This window comes from Nyctereutes procyonoides, unplaced genomic scaffold (genome assembly GCF_905146905.1).
Source record: "Nyctereutes procyonoides isolate TBG_1078 unplaced genomic scaffold, NYPRO_anot_genome, whole genome shotgun sequence".
In the NCBI taxonomy this organism is placed as follows: Eukaryota; Metazoa; Chordata; class Mammalia; order Carnivora; family Canidae; genus Nyctereutes; species Nyctereutes procyonoides.
In genome coordinates this window covers 51,380,060-51,401,207 of record NW_026575046.1, presented here as the reverse complement: position 1 = coordinate 51,401,207, position 21,148 = coordinate 51,380,060, and the positions used below count along the sequence as shown (strand labels likewise).

Genomic DNA, 21,148 nt, shown 5'->3' with positions numbered 1-21,148 from the left:
CTCAAAGTAGAATTCTGTTGGCAAGTGGCAGGATTCCATCAAACTGGTTTTAGGAAAGTGTCACTTATTTTGGTCTGTCACTTAAGTTCTGGATGTAGGTTCTGCCTCAAGCATGACTGGATTGGGCATGGGGATGTTATAAAGAACCAAGATGTCCTTCATTTTACAACTTTGTTTTGAAGGAGCTGCCTCAGTGTGGTATTTCTTGGTAGCTCTAGTTCAGTTTCTTGTAGTTTAGGATTTTTCCATGGGTAAACCATTTTTTCCCTGGAATTCTAATGGGATTTTTGGGATGGAGTCTTGTTAGACCCAATTTGGAATGTGGGTGCATCCCCAGGCCATTTACTAGCAGATCAAGGAGCTACACCAGCAGGATTGGCTTGACTTGCATTATATACCCTGCTACCCACAGGCCGTACTAAGACTACATGGACTGGAGTCCCTCACCACCAGGCTCAGTGGGAGCTAGGGGCCTGAAAACCACCCAAGGGACTAGGTTGGTGATGCAGTTGCATTTCTCTTACCCATGATGGTATATGGTACTGCAGAGATACCAGGTGACTTGTTAGCATGTCAAAGCAATATGGTCTGGAGCAGGAGCAGTGGGCTGCGGTCTGGAGACCCAGGACCTGGTGTCTGTGATGCCACTATCTGTAGCCTTGGTCAAGTCCCTTCTCTTTCAGTCTCTGGATCAACTGCAAAATAAGGGATAATTAGTTGAGTGGCTTCCTAATTGTGTTTCAGAGGAAGCGCTATGGGAGCATAAAGGGAGTCAAGAAGGGCTCTGGGGTTAAGTTAGTTTGGGAAATTCCACACTAAAGGTAACAGAGCCTGTATTGCAGGGCTTCTCTGAGCCCTGGTTATGCTGATGTATGTTACAACCCTCTAGGAATGGATACTGTGAGCAGCACTTCCTACATTTGATTGTTTGGCTACATGTAATACTCAAGTTGCATTTTCTGGGGCACACTGAAAAGTGCTGATTAGACCAGTGATAGCAACAGAGTTCCCAGGGCCCTAGTCTGAAGACTAGGGAAGTCTTTAAGGTTTTTTTCAGTATTTAAAAAAAACCTACGGAGGGGTGCCAGGATGGCTCAGTTGGTTGAGTGTCTGCCTTTGGTTCAGGTCATGATCTCTGGGGTCCTGGGATCAAGCCCCAGGTCTCTGCTCAGCAAGCAATCTGCTTCTCCCTCTCCCTCTGCCCCTTCCCCTGCTTATGCCCTCTCTCTCACTCTCTCTCAAGTAAATAAATGAAGTCTTAAAAAAAAAAAAAACTATGGAAAAGAAGACATGAACTTATTGATGCAAACAAAAACAAAACAAAACAAAACAAAACCAACCCTTGCCCAATTCAACATTCATTTATGATAAAAACTCTCAGCAAGCCAGAAATAAGAGGGTAACTTCCTCAACTTGATAAACTAACATCTACAAAAAGCCCAAACTAACATGTAATGGTGTGAAAGACTAGGTGCTTTGCCCTTGAGATTAGAACAAGGCAAGGATGGCTATCTACTCTCATCACTCCTCTTTTTTTTTTTTTTTTTTTTTTTTTAAGATTTTATTCATATGGGCAGCCCCCGTGGCTCAGCGGTTTAGCACCACCTTCAGCCCAGGGTGTGATCCTGGAGACCCCGGATCGAGTCCCACATCAGGCTCCCTGCATGAGCCTGCTTCTCCCTCTGCCTGTGTCTGTGCCTCTGTGTGTGTGTGTGTGTCTCATGAATAAATAAATAAAATGTTTAAAAAAAAAAGATTTTATTCATTCATGAGAGACATGCAGAGACAGGCAGAGGGAGAAGCAGGATCCCCACGGCGGGGAAGTCCAACATGGGACTTGATCCCAGGACCCAGGGATCACGACCTGAGCTGAAGGCAGAGGCTCTACCACTGAGCCACCCAGGTGTCCCGACTCACCAATCCTATTCAACAACATATTGGAAGTCTTAGCACAAAAGAAAAGGCAAGAAAAATGAAATAAAATTAAACATAGCAGATTGAAAATTTTCCCTATTTGTAGCTTTGATAACCTATAAATTATCAAAATTCCATGGAGAATTTGAAAATACCAAGGAATCTACCAAGAAAAACTAGAACTAAATGAATTCATTAGGTCATAGGTTACAAGATGAATATACAAAAATTAATTGTATTCTGTATAGTAGCAATAAATATATGAAAACCAAAATCTAAAACATGCTATATAACCACTCAAAAGAGATGAAATATATCTAACAAAACATGAGATTCATGTGTTGAAAATTTTGACAAAACACTGGATGAAAGAAATCATAGACCTATATAAGTAGAGAAACCTGTTCTCAGGCTAGAAGACTCAGCAATAGGTAAAGATGTGATTTCTTCCCATATTGGTGTATGGGTTTAATGCAATCCTATCAAAAATTTTTTTAAAATTGTGAGATGACATTCTTCAAAATTTATATGAAAAGGCAAACAAGTAGCTAAGATAACTTTGAAATAACAATAAAATGAGAAGAACCACCCAACCTGATTTTAAGAGTTATTGTATAGCTTTAAAACAATATGGCAGGGCAGCCCAAGTGGCTCAGCAGTTTAGCGCTGCCTTCAGCCTAGGGTGTGATCTTGGAGACCCCAGATCAAGTCCCATGTCAGGCTCCCTGCATGGAGCCTGCTTTCTCCCTCTGCCTGTGTCTATGCCTCTCTCTCTCTCTCTGGGTCTCTCATGAATAAATAAATAAATAAAATCTTAAAAAAAAAAAAAAGACAGTATGGCAGAGGGATCAATGGAACAGAAGGATCCCAGAAACAGCCCTGCACAAGTATGGCCAGCTAATTTTTGAGCATTCAACGAAGGATAGTCTCTTCAACAAATAATACTGGAATAGTTGGGCATTCATACAAAAATGAACTCAAAATAGATCATAGATTTAAAGGTAAAACAAACTGGAAAACTTCTAGAAGAAAACAAGTGAAAATCTTCACCAAGACCTAGAGCTAGGTGGAAAGAACTTAGACATGGCACCAAAAGCAATCCATAAAAGAAAAATAGTGATAAATTGGACTTCATCAGAAATTATATGACTAATTTACAAGTCATATGTGTGAGAAATGACTCATGTCAGATCAATAAAGAACTCTTCAAAACTCAACAAAAGGGATGTCTGGGTGGCTCAGCAGTTGAGTGCCTGCCTTCAGCTCAGGTCATGGTCCTGGGATCGAGTCCCAAGTCAGGCTCCCTGCTTGGAGCCTGCTTCTCCCTCTGCCTATGTCTCTGCCTCCCTCTCTGTGTGTCTCTCATGAATAAATAAATAAAATCTTAGAAAAAAAAAAGCAAAGAAGATATTGCATTTGTTCACCACCATAAGCTATTAGGGAAATGCAAATTCAACCACAGTAAGATTACATACCTGTAAAAATAACAAAAATAATAAATAGTGACAATATCAAGTTCTGATGAGGATGCACAGAAATGTATTTGTTGTATATTGCTGATGGGACTATTAAATAATACAGCCACTCTGGACTATAGTCTGGCAAGTATTTTTTTAATAATTATTTTGATAGGGGGGAATCCCTGGGTGGCTTAGCGGTTTGGTGCCTGCCTTCGGTCCAGGGCATGATCCTGGAGTCCCAGGATCGAGTCCCATGTCAGGCTCCCTGCATGGAGTTTGCTTCTCCCTCTGCCTGTGTCTCTGCCTCTCTCTCTCTCTGTCTATCATGAATAAATAAATAAAACCTTTTAAAAAAAATTATTTTGAGGGATCCCTGGGTGGCGCAGCGGTTTGGCGCCTGCCTTTGGCTCAGGGCGCGATCCTGGAGACCCGGGATCGAATCCCACGTCGGGCTCCCGATGCATGGAGCCTGCTTCTCCCTCTGCCTGTGTCTCTGACTCCCTCTCTCTCTCTGTGTGTGACTATCGTAAATAAATAAAAAAAAATTTAAAAAAAAATTATTTTGATAGGGCAGCCCGGGTGGCTCAGCAGTTTAGCGCCACCTTCGGCCCAGGGAGTGATCCTGGAAACCTGGGATCGAGTCCCATGTCGGGCTCCCTGCGTGGAGCCTGCTTCTCCCTCTGCCTGTGTCTCTGCCTCTCTCTCTCTCTCATGAATAAATAAATAAAAATCTTTAAAAAAATAATTATTTTGATACAATCTATCATAAGTCAGTAGAAGTTTCACTCTGCCATAGATGCATCTCTGAAGAGCCCTGTACCATTCAATTGATGAGCGTCTAAATGATGTACTATCTTTTATCCCAGCCACCTTCTATGTTGTTCCTGTCCATTAATTGCATCCCAATCAATCCAGATGACCAAATAGTTCTTTATCCCCTAAGTAAGCTTAAAATGGTTGGTTCAGGTATTCCTAGATCTGCAACCCTCTTAAATCCCAGGTGAATCATGAGAGGAATTGGCTCCAGTGAGTGGCAAATTGGCTACCCTTGAAGGGCTGCTGCAGCCTCTGCTTGGCCTCTTTGCTAGCTTCAGTCTGGCGACAGCCTGGCAGTTTCCTCTAAAACTAAACATATACTTACTAAATGACCTAGCACTCCTGGGCATTTATCCCAGAAAAATGAAAACATGTCCACACAAGAACATGTATGCAAATTTTCATAGCTGATTTATCCATAATCACCCCAAATGAGGAACAACCTACATGTCCTTCAGTGAGCAAATGGTTAAATTGTCATCCATTCAGATCATGAAATACTAAACAATAAAAGGATCAGTGAGCAAATGGTTAAATTGTCATCCATTCAGATCATGAAATACTAAACAATAAAAGGAACAAACTTGAGGCCCCTGGCTGGCTCAGCTGCTGGAGCGTGAAACTCTTGATCTCGAGGCCATGGGTTCAAACCCCACATTTAGTATAGAGCTCACTTAAAAAAAAAAAAAAAAAAAAGAACTAACTATTGATCCATGCAACAACTTGGATGGATCTCAAAGGAATTATGCTGAGTGAAAAAAAAACAAAACAATCACAAAGGTGATATATATATATATATATATATATATATATATATATCCATTTTTATAACATTATCAACATCGGGAGAGATGGAGAATAGATTAGTGGTTGCCAGGGGTTAGGGATGGTGGAACAAGGGTATGTGTGTCTGACTATAAGGGTAGCAAGGGGTAAGGTCTTTGTGACAATGCAATGGTTCTGTATCTTGATTATGGTGTGATTACATGAATTTATACAAAATAATGAAACTTAACTAAAAACACAAATGGGTGGATGTAAAACTGGTGAAATCTGGATTATATCAATGTCAATTTTCTGGTTTTATATAAAATGTTATTAAGGGAAACTAAGGGTTACACCAGGCCTTTTTGTAATATTTTTACAACTTCCTATAAATCTATATTTAGTTCTAAATAAAAAGTAAAAAAAAAAAAAAAGCCTGTGGGAAATTAGATAAAGGCTGACATTATGAATCAGATTAAAATCCTTTCATTTTTTGGGGTGCCTGGGTGGCTTAGTTGGTTAAGCCAACTGCCTTTGGCTCAGGTCATGGTCCCAGGATCCTGGGATGGAACTCCATGTCAGGTTCCCGGCTAAGCAGGGAGCCTGCTTCTCCCTCTGCCTCTGCTGCTCCCCCTGCTTGCACTGTGTGTGTATGTGTGTGTGTGTGTGTGTAATAAAATCTTTTAAAAAAATAAAATCCTATCATTTTTGTACTACACGTAGAAAATCCTAAAGACTCCACCAAAAACTACTAAAAGTAATAAAAGAATTAAGTAAAGTGGCAGGATACAAAATTATACCCAGAAATTGATAGCCATTCTATACACTAGTAATGAAACAGCAGAAAAAGAAATTAAAAAAAAAATTCTATTTACAATTGCACCAAAAAGAATAAAATGCCTAGGAATAAATTTAACCAAAGAGGTAAAAGAACTACATACTCTGAAAACTATAAAACACTAATGAAAGAACTTGAAGATGATTGGAAAGATACTCCATACTCATGGATTGGAGGAATTAATATTGTTAAAATTTCCATATTGCCCAAAGCAATCTACAGATTCAGTGCAGTCTCTATCAAAATACCAACAGCATTTTTCAAAAAAGTAGAACAAATAATACTAAAATCTGTATGGAACCACAGAAGACCCTGAATAGCCAAAGTGATCTTTAGAAGAAAGAACAAAGCTGGTGCTATCACAATACCAGACTTGAAGACATACTACAAAGCTGTAGTAATGAAAACAGTATGGCACTGGCACAAAAATAGACACATTGATCAATGGGACAGAATAGAGGGATCCCTGGGTGGCGCAGCAGTTTAGTGCCTGCCTTTGGCCCAGGGCGCGATCCTGGAGACCCGGGATTGAATCCTATGTGCATGGAGCCTGCTTCTCCCTCTGCCTATGTCTCTGCCTCGCTCTCTCACTGTGTGCCTATCATAAATAAATAAAAATAAAAAATAAAAAAATAAAGTTGTTTTTTAAAAAATGGGACAGAATAGAGACCCCAGAAATAATCCCAAAATTATATGGTCAATCTATAACAAAGGAGGCAAGAACATACAATAGGAAAAAGACAATCTCTTTAATAAATGATGCTGGGAAAACTGGACAGCTACATGTAAAAGAATGAATCTTCTTTTTTTTTTTTTTAATTGTATTTATTTTTTCATCAGAGAAGGGGGTGGGCAGAGACACACACAGGCAGAGGGAGAAGCAGGCTCCATGCAGGGAGCCCAACGTGGGACTCGATTCCGGGTCTCCAGGGTCATGCCCTGGGCTGAAGGCAGCACTAAACCACTGAACCAACCAGGCTGCCCAAAACTAGACTACTTTCTAACACCATGCACAAAAATAAACTTGAAATGGATTCAAGGGGTACCTGGGTGGCTCAGGTCATGATCCCAGGGTCCTGGGATCGAGTCCCGTGTCGGGTTCCCCATAAGGAACCTGCTTCTCTCTCTCCCTGCATGGAGCCTGCTTCTCCCTCCGCCTGTGTCTCTGCCCCCCACCCCGTGTCTGTCATGAATAAATAAAATAGATTTTATTTTATTGCCCTAAATAAATAAAATCTTTTAAAAAATCATAAAATTAAAAAGAAATGGATTCAAGACCTAAATATAAGACCTAAAACCATAAAAATCCTAGAAGAGAGCACAAGCAGTAATTTCTGACATTGGCTGTAGCAACACTTTTCTAGATATGCCTCCTGAAGCAAGGGAAACAAAAGCAAAAGTAAACTATTGAGACTACATCAAAATAAAAAGCTTTTTGCATGGCAGAAAAAAATCAACAAAACAAAAAGAAGATATTTGCAAATGATATATCTGCTAAGGGATTAATATCCAGAATATATGAAGAACTTCTGGGTAGCCTGGGTGGCTTAGTGGTTTAGCACCACCTTTGGCCCAGGGCCTGATCCTGGAGTCCCAGGATTGAGTCCGATGTCAGGCTCCCTGCATGGAGCCTGCTTCTCCCTCTGCCTGTGTCTCTGCCAATCTTTCTGTCTGTGTCTCTCATTAATAAATAAATAAAATCTTAAAAAATATATTAAAATAACTTTTACAACTCATCATCAAAAAAAAAAAAAAAAACAATCTGATTTAAAAATGGGCAGAGGACCTGAAGAGACATTTTTCCAAAGAGGTTACACAGATAGCCAACAAGTACCTGACATATGCTCAACATCGCTAATCACCAAGGAAATGCAGATCAAAACTACAATCACTTTATATCTGTCAGAATGACTAGAATCAAAATGACAAGAAACAAGTCTTGGGAAAGATGTGGAGAAAAAGCAATTGTTGTTGGGAAAGTAATGTAATGTACAGTCACTGTGGGAAACCTAGAGGGACCTAGAAGGTACTAAGTGAAATAAATCAGACTGAGAAAGACAAATACCATAGGGTTCCACTGATAAGTAGAATCTAAAAAAGAAAATTATTGGGATGCCTGGGTGGCTCAGCGGTTGAGCATCTGCCTTTGACTCAGGGTGTGATCCTGGAGTCCCTGGATCAAGTCCCACATCGGGCTCCCTGCATGGAGCCTGCTTCTCCCTCTGCCTGTATCTCTCTGCCTCTCTCTGTGTCTCTCATGAATAAATAAGATCTTTTTTAAAAAAAGGAAATTATTAAATAAAAAGCAGAATCAGACCTATAAATACAGAGAACAAACTGATGGTTGCCATAGGAGAAGTGAGTGGTGGGAAGATGAGCAAAATGGGTGAAGGGGAGAAGGAGATACAGAAATAAAAGGCACAGCACAGGGAATCTAGTCAGTGATATAGCATTGTGTGGCAACAAATGGCAGCTACACTTGTATTGAACATAGCATAATGTATAAACGTATTAAATCACTAAGTTGTACACTTAGAAACTAATACTATGTTGCATGTCAACCATACTCAAGTAAAAAATAAATTTTAGGGACGCCTGGTCACTCAGTGGTTGTGTCTGCCTTAGGCTCAGGGCGTGGTCCTAGAGTCCCAGGATCCAGTCCCACATCGGGCTCCCTGCATGGACCCTGCTTCTCCCTCTGCCTATGTCTCTGCCTCTCTCTCTGGGCCTCTCGTGAATAAATAAATAAAATCTTAAAACAATTTTTAATCCTATCACCTTGGGATGCCTGGATGGCTCAGTTGGTAGAACATGTGACTTTGGATTTCAGGGTCATGAATTCAAGCTTCACTTTGGGCACAGAGCTTACTCGAAAAATAAATTTGTAAAATATTTCTTATTTAGGCTATAGCCCATCTTTGGGCTATAGTCTGTTACTTGAAGGTGTGGCAGTAGGTGGGAGGTTGGGGTCGTAGAAGGTCATTCTGGTTACTGCTGTTCTATCAGAAGCTCTGCCTGCCAGCAACAACCATGCCTGGCCTAAGGCAGCTATTTCTTGAAGAATGAATGAACTGGCAGTAATAACAGTTGGTAACAGTTTAATAACCATAGAATTGGCAACATCTCTCCAAGGGGTGCACACCACAAGTCCTCGGACAGAAGATGGAGCTCCAGGACCAGATGTTCTCTTACCCCTTTGGCCCTGGTACCTCAAAACCCTCTGAACTCAGCCTGTATACTCATGGACAAGACTTTGAGTTCTTCTCTGGGCAAAGAAGGTATAAAAGGCTACATACTCTATAAGGGCAATTTCACTGCTACGGAGTCTCCAACACCTTGTAGGGTGTTTTGCATGTTGTTTGTGCTAAATAAAGTCATTCAACAAAGCTGGCTGAGGGTTTCTGCCCAAAGCCATGCACTGTTCTAGGCAGTAGGGGAACACCAGTGAATGAGACAAAGTTCCTGCCTCTAGGAAGCTGGCATTCAGGAGAGACAGACAATATATAAGAAGAACTTTAAAGTATCACAAGGGTCTTGATAATAGAGGTGGTCTCCCAGAGGAGGCGACACTGAGATCAGTGAGACCTGAATGGTGAAAAGGAGCTAGTCAGGAGAAAAGCATTCCAGAAGGGAACAGAATGTGCAGAGGCCCAGAGGCAAGAATGAGTTTGGGCAAGAGCACAGGGTGAAGCTGGAGAGATGAAGTTGAAGGGGAAGGGAGGCGCCAGGTCCCAGAGGCCCTTATAACCCAGTGTTTCTTTTACTCTTCAGCTACCAGAGTTGAGGATTGGCTCAGAGAGGCTCCAGGCTAGCCCTAGGCCCAGGCAAAAAATGGGAGAATCAGAATAATGTGATTCCACTCCTACATTCTCCAAGCCAGAGAACCCATATTTGAAAAACCCTAACGGAGATCTCCCGTAGTCTGTTCCCCCCCTCACCTCCTCCATGCTCCACAGCCACCTTACATACACTTCTTGGGATACAATAGGAAAGGGAAGTCCTTTGTCCTTTATGGGGTTCCTGGGAATGACAGCCACAGAGGGGGTCTTGGTTTCTTCTCTTTCATTATGAACAGGTAAGCTGAAGTTAGACTGGTTGCAGCCCTGAAGATAAACCCCCCCTTGTCATTTCACCAGAAGATGGGTGATGTCAAAGAAATGGGGTTCCATGTGTCTCTCCTTCCTCTAGCCTGCCTTCTCTGGCTTCCCTTTGGGAAGGGATGGAGGCTGTAGAAGAACTGTTATCCCAATCTTGTCTCACTCGTCAGCCCCTGCCTCTCCCTTCTTCCTTTAAGCCACCCCCAGATTCTCACGGTTTCCCCAACATGCCCTATTTTTACCCCTGTGCTATGTGTGCTGTTCGCCCTGCTTGGAAGATCATTCACATTTCGTGAGCACCCATCATGCTTCTGAGTTATCCCTCACAGGACCCTTTGGTTTTCTTTACTGTAAAAATGTTACTACTTCCCTCATAATTCCTGCTAAGGAAGTGGAGGCTCAGAGATAGGAGAGGACTTGCCAAAGATCCCAGAGTCAATACACGGCAGAGTTGGGATCAAGCCCAGGTCCATCTACCCTCTCTGTAGCCTTTGCCATTGAACCACACTATATTGCCTCAAATGTTTTAACATCTCCTGGTAACCATGCTTCTTTTCCAAAGTCCAGTTTGAATGTCCCCTCCTCAAGTGCACTTCTCAAACCACAGGAGGCCACACTTCTACTGTGCTTCCTTAGCACACCATGCAGATGGCTTTCCCCCACGCATCTCACCTGTTATGATCAATCCAGCTGGCTGCCCATTCTCTGCTTTACTAGACCAAGGGCCATCACAGTCACCATGTTCCCAGATCCTAGCAAAATGGCAAGGACACAGTAGGCATCAGTGAGGGTTTTCCCAACAGGTGATTGAATAAGTGAACAAATGAGCTGCTGGGAGGGAAAGCATGTGGGAAGTTGACCCCAGTCTCAAGGCCCAGGTGAGTTTGCACAGGCCCTGCTTTCTCTTTCTTTCCAGTGTCCCAGCATAGTGAATTAACTGTTACCTGTCCCATTCCCAATGATCTTTCTGTACAATGAGAATTCCTTAAAGCAGCCCCTGCCCGGCCTCCATAGTCTGATACGCTGGGGCAAATCCATTGGCCTCTGCTGTTATTTCAGCCTCAGATCAAATTTCTTGACAGAGAAGTGGGCACTGGGAAAGCCCTCTGAACAACAGAGGGCTCACTGCCACTCAGTGCTCAACACAATGGTAGGGTGCTCAGCCAGAAATTAGTCACATCTGTTGAACAGGAATGAATTTATATTAGCAAATGTACAAACATTTTATGTGATTTTAACCAAAGTATATCGAGGGAAAAAAAGCTCGAGGCAAATATGCTAAACTACTAATAATTTGGGGTAGTAGGAATATAAATAAGGGTATTTTCTTCTCTATACTTTTCCTGCAACTTTTTAAAAAGAAAAGACCCTGCCATATATGGGGTGCAACTAAGCACAGATAGCCCTATCTACTGACCAATTATGTTCCTCCTTCCCAAAGGTAGAAATCCTGACATCCCAAGGGTGTCCTCTATCTCTGACAACACCCTCCCACTGACCTACCCTTTCTGAGACCTAGACCTCTTCCTTTCTGAGATTTAGCTTTCCATTCTGGGACCTACCCCATGGTCTTTCAACACTTAAATTACCTACAGTGGGTTTCCTATTTGTTACTTGAAACTAAAGATCTTTAATATAGACACCAAAAGGTAAGAGCTATCTGAGAAGATCCACGTGTGTGCAGTTACTGTGTTTCTAAATTGGTATACCATGCAATTATGATTTATATCTACTGTCCTTGCCAGTACCTGTGTTATAAGCCAGTCTTATAGGATTCCAGAAAACCAGAATCACGTGGTCTAGGCATTGCTTTCCTGGCAATCAGAGAGGAGTTTGAGAAACTGATTGCATATCTTTTAAATAATTTCTCTTGTCAATTGTGTTAGTCTATAGGCAGGAAGTGCATGGTGTCGTGTGTTTAGGGAACAATCAAGAGATCTGTATGGTTAGTTAGTGTGACTATGTAGAAGAGCAAAAAAAAAAAAAAAAAAAAAAAAAAAAGCTATAAAGTTCTGAAAGGGCTCTGCTGAAGTCCCCAACTTCCAAGCTGAGAGCTGGACTTTCTCCTGGGGTGAAGGGGGTGCTGAGAGCTTCTGAATACCCACATGTGATCTCTGTTTTCATAAAGAAAATTAGCAGCAGGAAGAAAATAGACTGGTGACAGTGCCTGGCTTTTCAGGTCTACTCTCACCATGTATTCTGGTTTCAATCTTACCTGGGCTTTCAGTTTTTCCAGAAATCCACTTAGGTCTTTCTATACTCTGGTCTGCTCTTTTTTTTTATTTTTTTTAAGATTTTATTTATTTATTCATTCATGATAGACATAGAGAGAGAGAGAGAGGCAGAAACACAGGCAGAGAGAGAAACAGGCTCCGTGGCTGGAGCTCGAAGTGGGACTCGATCCCGGGACTCCAGGATCGTGCCCTGGGCTAAAGGCAGGCGCTAAACCGCTGAGCCACCCAGGGATCCCCTGGCCTGCTCTCTTAAATGGCTAATTCAAATCTATGTCAGTCTTAGACCTCTGACCCCATCATCCCCCACAACCTGACAGAACATACCATCACATGCGGACACTCAACTTCTGCCTTCAAATTTACAAGTACACCAACTTCTGCTCCCTCCTTCCTCCTGAGGCCAACCCCTTCCACCACCCTAGGTACATCTTTCTCTGTGTATCTTCAACCTTTTTCTCTCATAGCTTTTAACATTTACACATAATGGAGTCCCTCCCAACTTAAAACAAATAACCTTTCCTCATTCATACCTTTCTGGATTGTTCTATTTTCTCTAATACCTTCCACTGAAAAATTTTCTGAGAGCTGCCTACATTCCATCTTTCCACTTTATCTCCCACTCATTACTTCAGCCTTCTGATACTGTCTGTACTCCACTGAAATAGCACCAGTGACCGTTCCTAAATACAGCTGTCAGAAACCTGGAAATCCTCAATTTCTCAGTCCATCACCCTCCAAGTCTTATCAGCCTCCAGGTCCTCCCTGATCATTGTGCTTTCTAAATAGTTCTCATTTCCATCATTAATGCCCCACCATCCCCAAACCATTCCTCATCCAAGACTCCATCTTATCACTTCTTATCCCTGCCCCCCTTCCCATTCAGTCTCCCTGCAGTGACAGAATTAGCTGTCTAAAACCCAAATCTAATGTATCACCCTTGCTTAAAGCCCCTCAATGGCCCTCGGAATAAAATTCACATAATCTGACCCCCAATCTGTGGGCCAGAAACAAGGGGACACTTAGCTCTGTACATTTACAAAGATCTTGTAATAGACCAATGAACACTGTAATTAGATGACAGTTCACCATAAGAGATAGTTAGTGGATGGAAGTTCAATCAACAGGAGGTTAAGAAAGAAGTGGAGGCTGGTGCAAGCCATCTTGGCAGGAAAGCAGATAGAATGGTAACTTGTGGGTAAGGTTAAGGTTAAAGGTTTTGCTTGACTTTTTAGATTCAAGAGATTAAAACATGAAGAGAATCAAGCAATTGAAAAGGGGATAGTTGTTAGGAAAGTTTCTGGCAATGACACAAATGGGAGACTGAGCACACACTGCTAGAAGGAATGTAAATTGTAGTCACTTTTCTGGACTATAATTTGGAAATCACATAATCATTTTAAAAAGTAAAATTTCCATCCTTTTGTGACTCAGTAACTTTACTTCTAGAAGGGATTTCTTTTCCCCTGAGAAAACAAGCATGGATGTGTACTTTTAGCACTACAGGGATATTTGTCAATTTGTACTTTGAAGGAAAAAAAAAAAGGAATAACCTAAAATGTCAAAAGAGGATTTTGGTCAGTTTATGGTACATTCATTCAGTGAAATGCTGCATAGTCATTTAAAAAAATATAGAAGATGTGAAACTGAGACAATACAATATTTACAATGCCATCCTATTTTTGTAGAAAACAAAGTTTTTATGTGCAAAGTCTAGGAAGGACATACAATGGAATATTAACAAGAGATACCTCTGGACAATGTGTTTTTAGTTTTTTTTATTCTTTGCACTTCCTAAAGTTTCCTATCATGAATAGGAATACCTGAATAAACAATCTATGGCTGGCTGGCTTAGTCAGAGGAGCAGGTGACTCTTGATCTCGGGGTTGTTTGAGCCCTATGTGGGGTATATAGGTTAATTAAAAACAAAAGAAAACAAAAACAGGAGTGCCTGGGTGCCTCAGTGGGTTAAGCATCTGATTCTTCATTTCAGCTCAGGTCATGATCTCAAGGTTAGCTGGGCATGGAGGCCAGCTTATAATTTTTTTCTCTCCCTCTCGATCTTCCCTTCCTTCCTCTCACCACCCCAACTCATGCACTCTCTCTAAAAAAACAAAAACAATTTATAAAATCTCTCTCTCTCTCTCTCACACACACACACACACACACACACACACACACACACACACACACAGTGAGTCCATTCATACGAAGTTTAAGAACAAGCAAAACTTCTACGGTAAAAGCAGCCAGAATACTGGTTTTCTCTGAGGAGATTTAGTCTGGGAAGACATACAAGGTAACTTTCTGGGATAATTAAACATACTGAGCATCTGGTCTTTGGTGTAAGTATGCATAAGGTTAAGTGTTACAAAACTCTAAGATTCGAGCATTTTACCGTGTGTCAATTATATCTCCTTTAAAAGAAAAGACACCCACAAGACAGAAGGGAAAGAAGAAGCAGGTAACATCACTGAACAATTTTGAAGTGAAAAAGGAAGAGGATGAAGTTCTGTGACAAGATCTCAAATTCCTCAGGAAGTAGGCTGTAATGTGTTGAGAGTGAGGAGGATGCAGGTGGGCTTGGATTTGAGAAAGGGGACACAACAGAGCAGTGCCTATGTAGAAATGCACAGGGGCTCCCTAGAGCTGGGTCACAAAAGTGGGCACTGACATCTGGGCTCCTTATTTTGCTGCAATATATGCCAGGATTCTGCAACATAAAGAACAAGAGAGAAATCAAATGGTTCACTTTAACTCTGGGAATTGTGACAGCTCTGGGTTGTAGTGGAGAGGAGCATGAAGCCAACAGAATTTTAGTAAAGAGAACTGGGAGGAGTAGTGAGGACAGAAAGGCCTTGAGGGGAGCGTGGAACTGGAGCACTAAAGGCTGTGGTCAGCAAGGGTTTGGTTCTAAGGTCTGGAGGGTGAAGCAGTTCATAGTGAAGGCTATACTCAAAGCACGGCACTGCTGGGAGGGAGAGGAGCAAAGAAAGCAAATATTCACCAAGCATCCATCTACCCACCACCAGACACTTCAGAGAGAGCAGCCCACTGAAAGAGCACCTGAACTTTGCAAGGATGCACTGCCATTGTTTATAGATGAGGAAACACCCTAGATCACTCACCAAGGGGCAGTTTCAAATTCAGATTTGACTCAAGGCCTCTTTCCACTACATTCAGCAGCTACACAAGTCAAATCAGGAGCACCAGAACCAGAATTTTAAGAAATCCACATATGTAGACGTTGAGTTACCTAGGTAGCTGGTGGAGGGAGAAGTATCAATTGCCTACATCTGGGGAAATATTGTCTGGTAGCAACTAGAAGAGAATAAAGTAGTCCAAGGAGATGGCATATGCTTCAGGGGCATTGTCTTAGAAGACAGGGCATCAGAGTGGCAAAAGAGAAACACAGATGCATTCCCTGGTTCCAAGACTCAAGGGAAAATGAAGTTATCTGCTTAAGGGTTTCCTGAAGTGGTATCTTCAAGAGAATATCAGGTTTCAGTTTACCAGGGTTAGAAATCTGGGAGTTTGAGGATCACACCCTGGGCTGCAGGCGGTGCTAAACCGCTGCACCACTGGGGCTGCCCACATTTCCTCTTAGAAACAAAAAACAAGGGATCCCTGGGTGGCGCAGCGGTTTGGCGCCTGTCTTTGGCCCGGGGCGCGATCCTGGAGACCCGGGATCAAATCCCACATCGGGCTCCCGGTGTATGGAGCCTGCTTCTCCCTCTGCCTGTGTCTCTGCCTCTCTCTCTCTCTCTGTGACTATCATAAGTTAAAAAAAAAAAAAAAAAGAAATAAACAAAAAACAAGGACGCCTGGGTGGCTTAGTGGCTTGGCACCTGCCTTTGGCCCAGGGCATGATCCTGGAGTCCCGGGATTGAGTCCCATGTCGGACTCCCTGCAAGGAGCCTGCTTCTCTCTCGGCCTGTGTCTCTGCCGCTGTCTCTCATGAATAAATAAATATTTAAAAAACCAAAAACAATAAACAAGTAAAAATACCTTAGGAGGGGAGCTCCAATAGTCCAGACTTCATTAGATCAAAGGTGATTCTTCTTTAGGCACTCATTCACAAGGACATAGGTCTGTTCTAGCAGGAGACATGGCATCCCTTATCAAACGGACAGTTACAACTCCAAGAAAATATTCCTTCAAAACACACTACCAAGGAGAAAGGAAACAATGACACTTGTTTTGGGCTCTTCATATACATTTGATTTAACCTATAAACCAATCCTGAGACAGATGGTGTATACTTTACAGCTGGAGAAACTAAAGAACTTGCCTGAGGACAGATAAGCCCAAACTTGAACTTGGATCTGTCTACTATGTTGTCTCTTTTCACTGAAATACACAATTTTAACTCCTTGCTCATCTTTGATTCTTCCTTGCTTCTCAGCGATGCAATACCCTGTTCCCATCCTCATGTTTCCCAAACTTTCCTTCACACACAGGAAAATACCTACCACATCTCTCCTCAACAGAAAGACCCACAATTTCTTAGGAGACTTTTGTTATAAAACATTTAATGTTAACCTACAATACAATGTAAACTTTTATGAAAAAAATTTTAAGTACACTAGATTTCTTCAGTAAATTATCATGTAACTATTCAGGCGCAGTACAAGTTGGGACACTGCATCTTTTGTGGATGGATTTCCTGTTGCTGCGTTCCTCACAAGTCCTAAAAAAAAAAACCAGTTGCAAAGTGGAGCTCCTTGTTCAAGCACCAGGTAATACTCCTGATTTTGCATTCTGGGGGTTATCACTCTTTCCCACAGTCATTTTCTGACTCTTTCCTTGGCCTTGGCACCATTAGCAATTTTCATAATGACTGCTCAGTTGAAGATTCTAGGTTCCTTATTTTATTATTTTTTAAGAGATATTCTCTGGTCATTTTTTATCCAAACATCATAGTGGAGGCAAACAAGCACAAAAAAGTATTTGCTGCAGGAAATTCTGCAGAAGTGGAAGAAAAGACCAGAAATGCCCCCACTAACTGCAGAAATTCAACGGACTCCAACTGGGTGTCTTTGTTTGGTCATTTCCCATGTTATTCAGTTGAATCTACAATGTCAGTTTTGGGACTGCAGAACACAACTTGAAACAAGTGTTTTTGTTAGGTTGATGGCTTGCTGTTTGATAAACAGCTGAAATAACCCAGAGGTGATGTGGAAATGAGTGAATCCTTGCAGATCATCAGCTTCTCAGTATTTTCTCCCTTGCAGGTCCCACTGAGTCCCGAGGTCCTTGGGAGTAACAGATTGTACTGGCTTTAAGTGACAAAATGTTCATCCTTCATGGAGGAGGAAGGGAGATGACACCTATGCAGCAGCCCTACGATGAGGAATGGGGTCTGAACAAAGCACGCTTGTTTCAACATGGACTAGGAAGGAACATGTGCTTCAGATAAAACTTCCTGAAACCTAAAGTAAATGGGTAAGCCATCCCAAGAACTCTACCAACATACACTTTTTCTTAATAGTCTGGCATCTGACCTCCTTCACTGAACAAGTATTGAAAGGCCAAGAGACATAAAGTGCATGTTGTAGAATAAGATGCAGACTGAATTAAGGAAAAAGTTTTACAACTTCCCAAAGAGGTGTGGGCAAAACACCCAAAACAATACCCAACCTAGAGAAGGCCCTTAATATCCTGCCCTTCTGTGTACTGCTAGGGAAACAGCTAGGAGTTTGACAGGGAGGGAGACTCGGAGTTATGTGGAAAAATTCCTCTTTGCATGGTTGTAAGCAGGAAGCAGACTTCACATAAGGCTGAATAGAGAATATGCTTTATCCTGGTATTCATTCCAGATACCTTTCAATGCCAACAGTGACTTCCCACTCATCTGGCCTTGAGGCAGCAGTAAACAAAACGGAATAATAGGCAGCCAGGAGCAGAACTAAATTAAATTTTCTTAGAGATGGTGTTTTAGACATCTGTGCCAAGACCACTGGGTAATTCCCAGGCTCCCTAGGTGGTGCCTTGTGAGGTTCCTTATCCCGTCCCTTACCCATGTTTACCCCAACCACTGTGGGATGCAGAGGAGAAGTCACATACATCAGTGCTACCTAAAAGAGTTGCCCTTAGATTTTTAGGTAAGCAAGAGAGAAAGCCTTTGGAGACTGCAAATCTACCAAGTTATGTTTTATCTTGATATGGGCCCTGGCCTCAAAGCATGCTAGGCTCTAGTTACTTCAGTAGATTGCTGTGTTACAAGTCTGCACCAGTCTAGCTATAGAACACTTTGGAATATTTGCCAGCTCACGCTGACATCTGTTAATAATACATGGCATGACCCATGTACCCGTTACCATAAACTCAACCAAAGAAGAGACATCCATCCTGAGGTTTAAAAACCCCTATTACCTCAACACAGCAATAGAGGGAGAGTATTAAAAACTGCTTCCAGCAGGTGGCTATATCAGAAACTAACTGTACCTTCCAACAGTTTACACACACCTGGAGTTCTGTCTTGGCTCCCTTCAAGGTTTCTAGTTCTATCCTTGAACCACCACCACCACCACCCTCCCACTGAGACAGGCAGGGCACCATCATGGGGCTCTGCTGGTTCTACCATTGACCCTGCTAGTCCTTTGGGAAGGCACCAAGATTGGCAATTCAGGAATACTCAGGGATGGGCAGGAAGAGCACACACAAATCAGAAGAGGAATGAAGAGCTGCTATCCTTTGGTTCAAATTGCATAATAACCATCTAGTACAGATTCCAAGGGACAACTACAGTTATGTGTATAATGAGTATACACAGAGTTCACACTGCATATATGGGGATATCTGTACAGAGACTTTGTGGGGCAACGAACCCAGATTTCCTCCCAATACTTCAAGCGAGGCACAATAGATGCTAAGAAAGGACAGCAAGAGTTGGACCAAAAAGAACCTCTCTAGGAATGTGAGAGGGACAATGGCAAAAATAAGCACAAACCAGCCCAGGTCACCTTTATTACACTCTTATGGGCTAAGGAGCCCAGGGCATGAACTCATGGGCTTAAGAATTGGCTTTTTATCAAATAAAAGTTAAGAACACCTATGTCAGCCTCATTCCTTTGGTCATTACAAAGCAACAAAAAATGTTTAGAAGTTATTCATAAATTGTGGGAAGTTCAAGGAACATCTCTGTTCTGTGCCTTCTCTTCCCTCTTCTCTGGTGGTGGGAGAAGCAAGTCCTCAGGAGATGCTGCAGTAGTAGCTGGTCGATGTTTTTTCCACTTTTATTTTCCATAAAAGCAAGAATGAATGAGAACTAGTGGGAATTTCCCCTTCCCCAGTTGGGACAAGAACTGGATTGAAGAGTCTCATTTCGTTGGAAGGTGCGTGGTGCAGAGGCAGTAGGGAAGGGTGGGCTTGCCAGTGGGAAAGTTCACTGCTGACCTTCATGCACACACACAGGTGGTGACTCTTTTAGGCAGCATGGTTTCTGATCCTTCCTTAGGATGCAGCAGTCTTTTAAAAAAAATATTGTATTATAATAATAATAATATGAATTTCTCTCTCTTGTTTTGTTTTTCCATTTCTTTTAGGGATTAGGGTAGGAGGGGAGAGGGAAAAAAAAATGTCATTCATCTGTCAGGTCCTGAACAAAGAGAACTTCTGTGTGGCTGAGTCCGGCCTCCTGAAGTGTGGGGGGGTTGGGCCACTCCTCTGAAGGGATGCAAGGCAGCACCCGCCGGGGAAAGTTGGCTTCAATCTGAAACTTTTCAGGGCTTTCTTTCAAGGAGAATAAGAAGTCGTGGATTACCTGCAGATCATATAGGAAAAGGGAGGTGAGAGAAAGACAAAGGAGCACTCCACACAACTATGAAATCAGGTATCTCCACCAGCTCTCTCCAGGATGACTGAGATATGAAATTATTGCATGACACTGGAATTCTATTGTGAGGTCCTTCCCTTTCAGAGGAAATACGTAGGGCAGCTCTTTTAAGTGATTACACAGCCCAATGCTAGTCCTACTTCTGGAATGATTCATCTGTTTGGTCTTTTTTTCTTGACAACTTGCCTGATATAAAGCTAAAATTTTTTTACCTAGAAATAATTAGAGAGTTACTGAACAGTGGAGAGTATAGAACAGAGAATTTTCTTTAAACCAGTTAAGAATGAGCTGCCAACCCGATGTCCCATCACCCCCAAAATACTTGTGTATGTTTTCTAAACAGGACAATCTCCTACATAACCATAATACAGCTCTCAAAAAACAGGAAATTTAACTGGCACATTATTGCTATGACAGAGCAATATATATTAAACTATTATTAAAGTTTTCAGGTTTTGCTAGCTGCCTTTTACAGCACAAGCAACCAGTTTAGGATTATGTGTTCCATTTCACTGTCACATCTTCTAAGTCTCCTCCTTCAGTCTAGAATAAATCCTTAGCCTTTCCTTTATTATTCATGACCTTGACACCTCTAAAGATTATTGGTCAGTTATTTTTGCAGAATGTTTTTCATTTCCCTAATGTGTACTCACAATTAGGTTCCAGGTATGTTCTTTCGCAGGAATGTTCTAGAACGATGCTGCATTCTACTAATAGTATCCTATCCAGCTGGAGCATAATTCTGATTTGCCCCAGTACCTATGATGTGCATTTTGATCTCTTCATTAAGGTGGTGACTGCGAGGCCTCTCTACTGTCGCAGCCATTCCTTTCTCCTTGTAATTATTATTTTAAAAAAGATTTTATTTATTTATTCATTAAAGACAGAGAGGCAGAGACATAGGCAGAGAGAAGCAGGCTCCTGGAGGGAGCCTGGTGCAGGACTTGATTGCAGGACTCCAGGATCACGACCTGAGCAAAAGGCAGACGCTCAACCACTGAGTCACCCAGGTGTCCCTCTACTTTTATAATTAAAGAGATCTTGTGGGGAGGTACTTCGAGACTACAGAGATTTCTGTTGCTCAAACTTTCAACTTATTTATTTATATTAACATAGATTCACGAGTTCCTATTTTATTCAGAAGGTTATAATGTTATAGTATTTATTTTAATGTTCAAATGTTTCAGATG

General features: G+C 41.9%; 1 protein-coding gene across 3 annotated transcripts in view; it reads right to left on the bottom strand.

Moving 5' to 3' along the window:
• Positions 1–16,633: 16,633 nt before the first annotated feature.
• Positions 16,634–21,148, bottom strand: part of FAF2 (Fas associated factor family member 2) — a 67,635-nt gene continuing 63,120 nt past the window's right edge. For all 3 annotated transcript variants that reach the window (XM_055325811.1, XM_055325813.1, XM_055325812.1), the window contains one exon: positions 16,634–19,886. In XM_055325811.1, the coding sequence (XP_055181786.1) occupies positions 19,704–19,886 (183 nt within the window). In that variant the 3' untranslated portion in view covers positions 16,634–19,703. The remainder of the gene's footprint in view (positions 19,887–21,148) is intronic.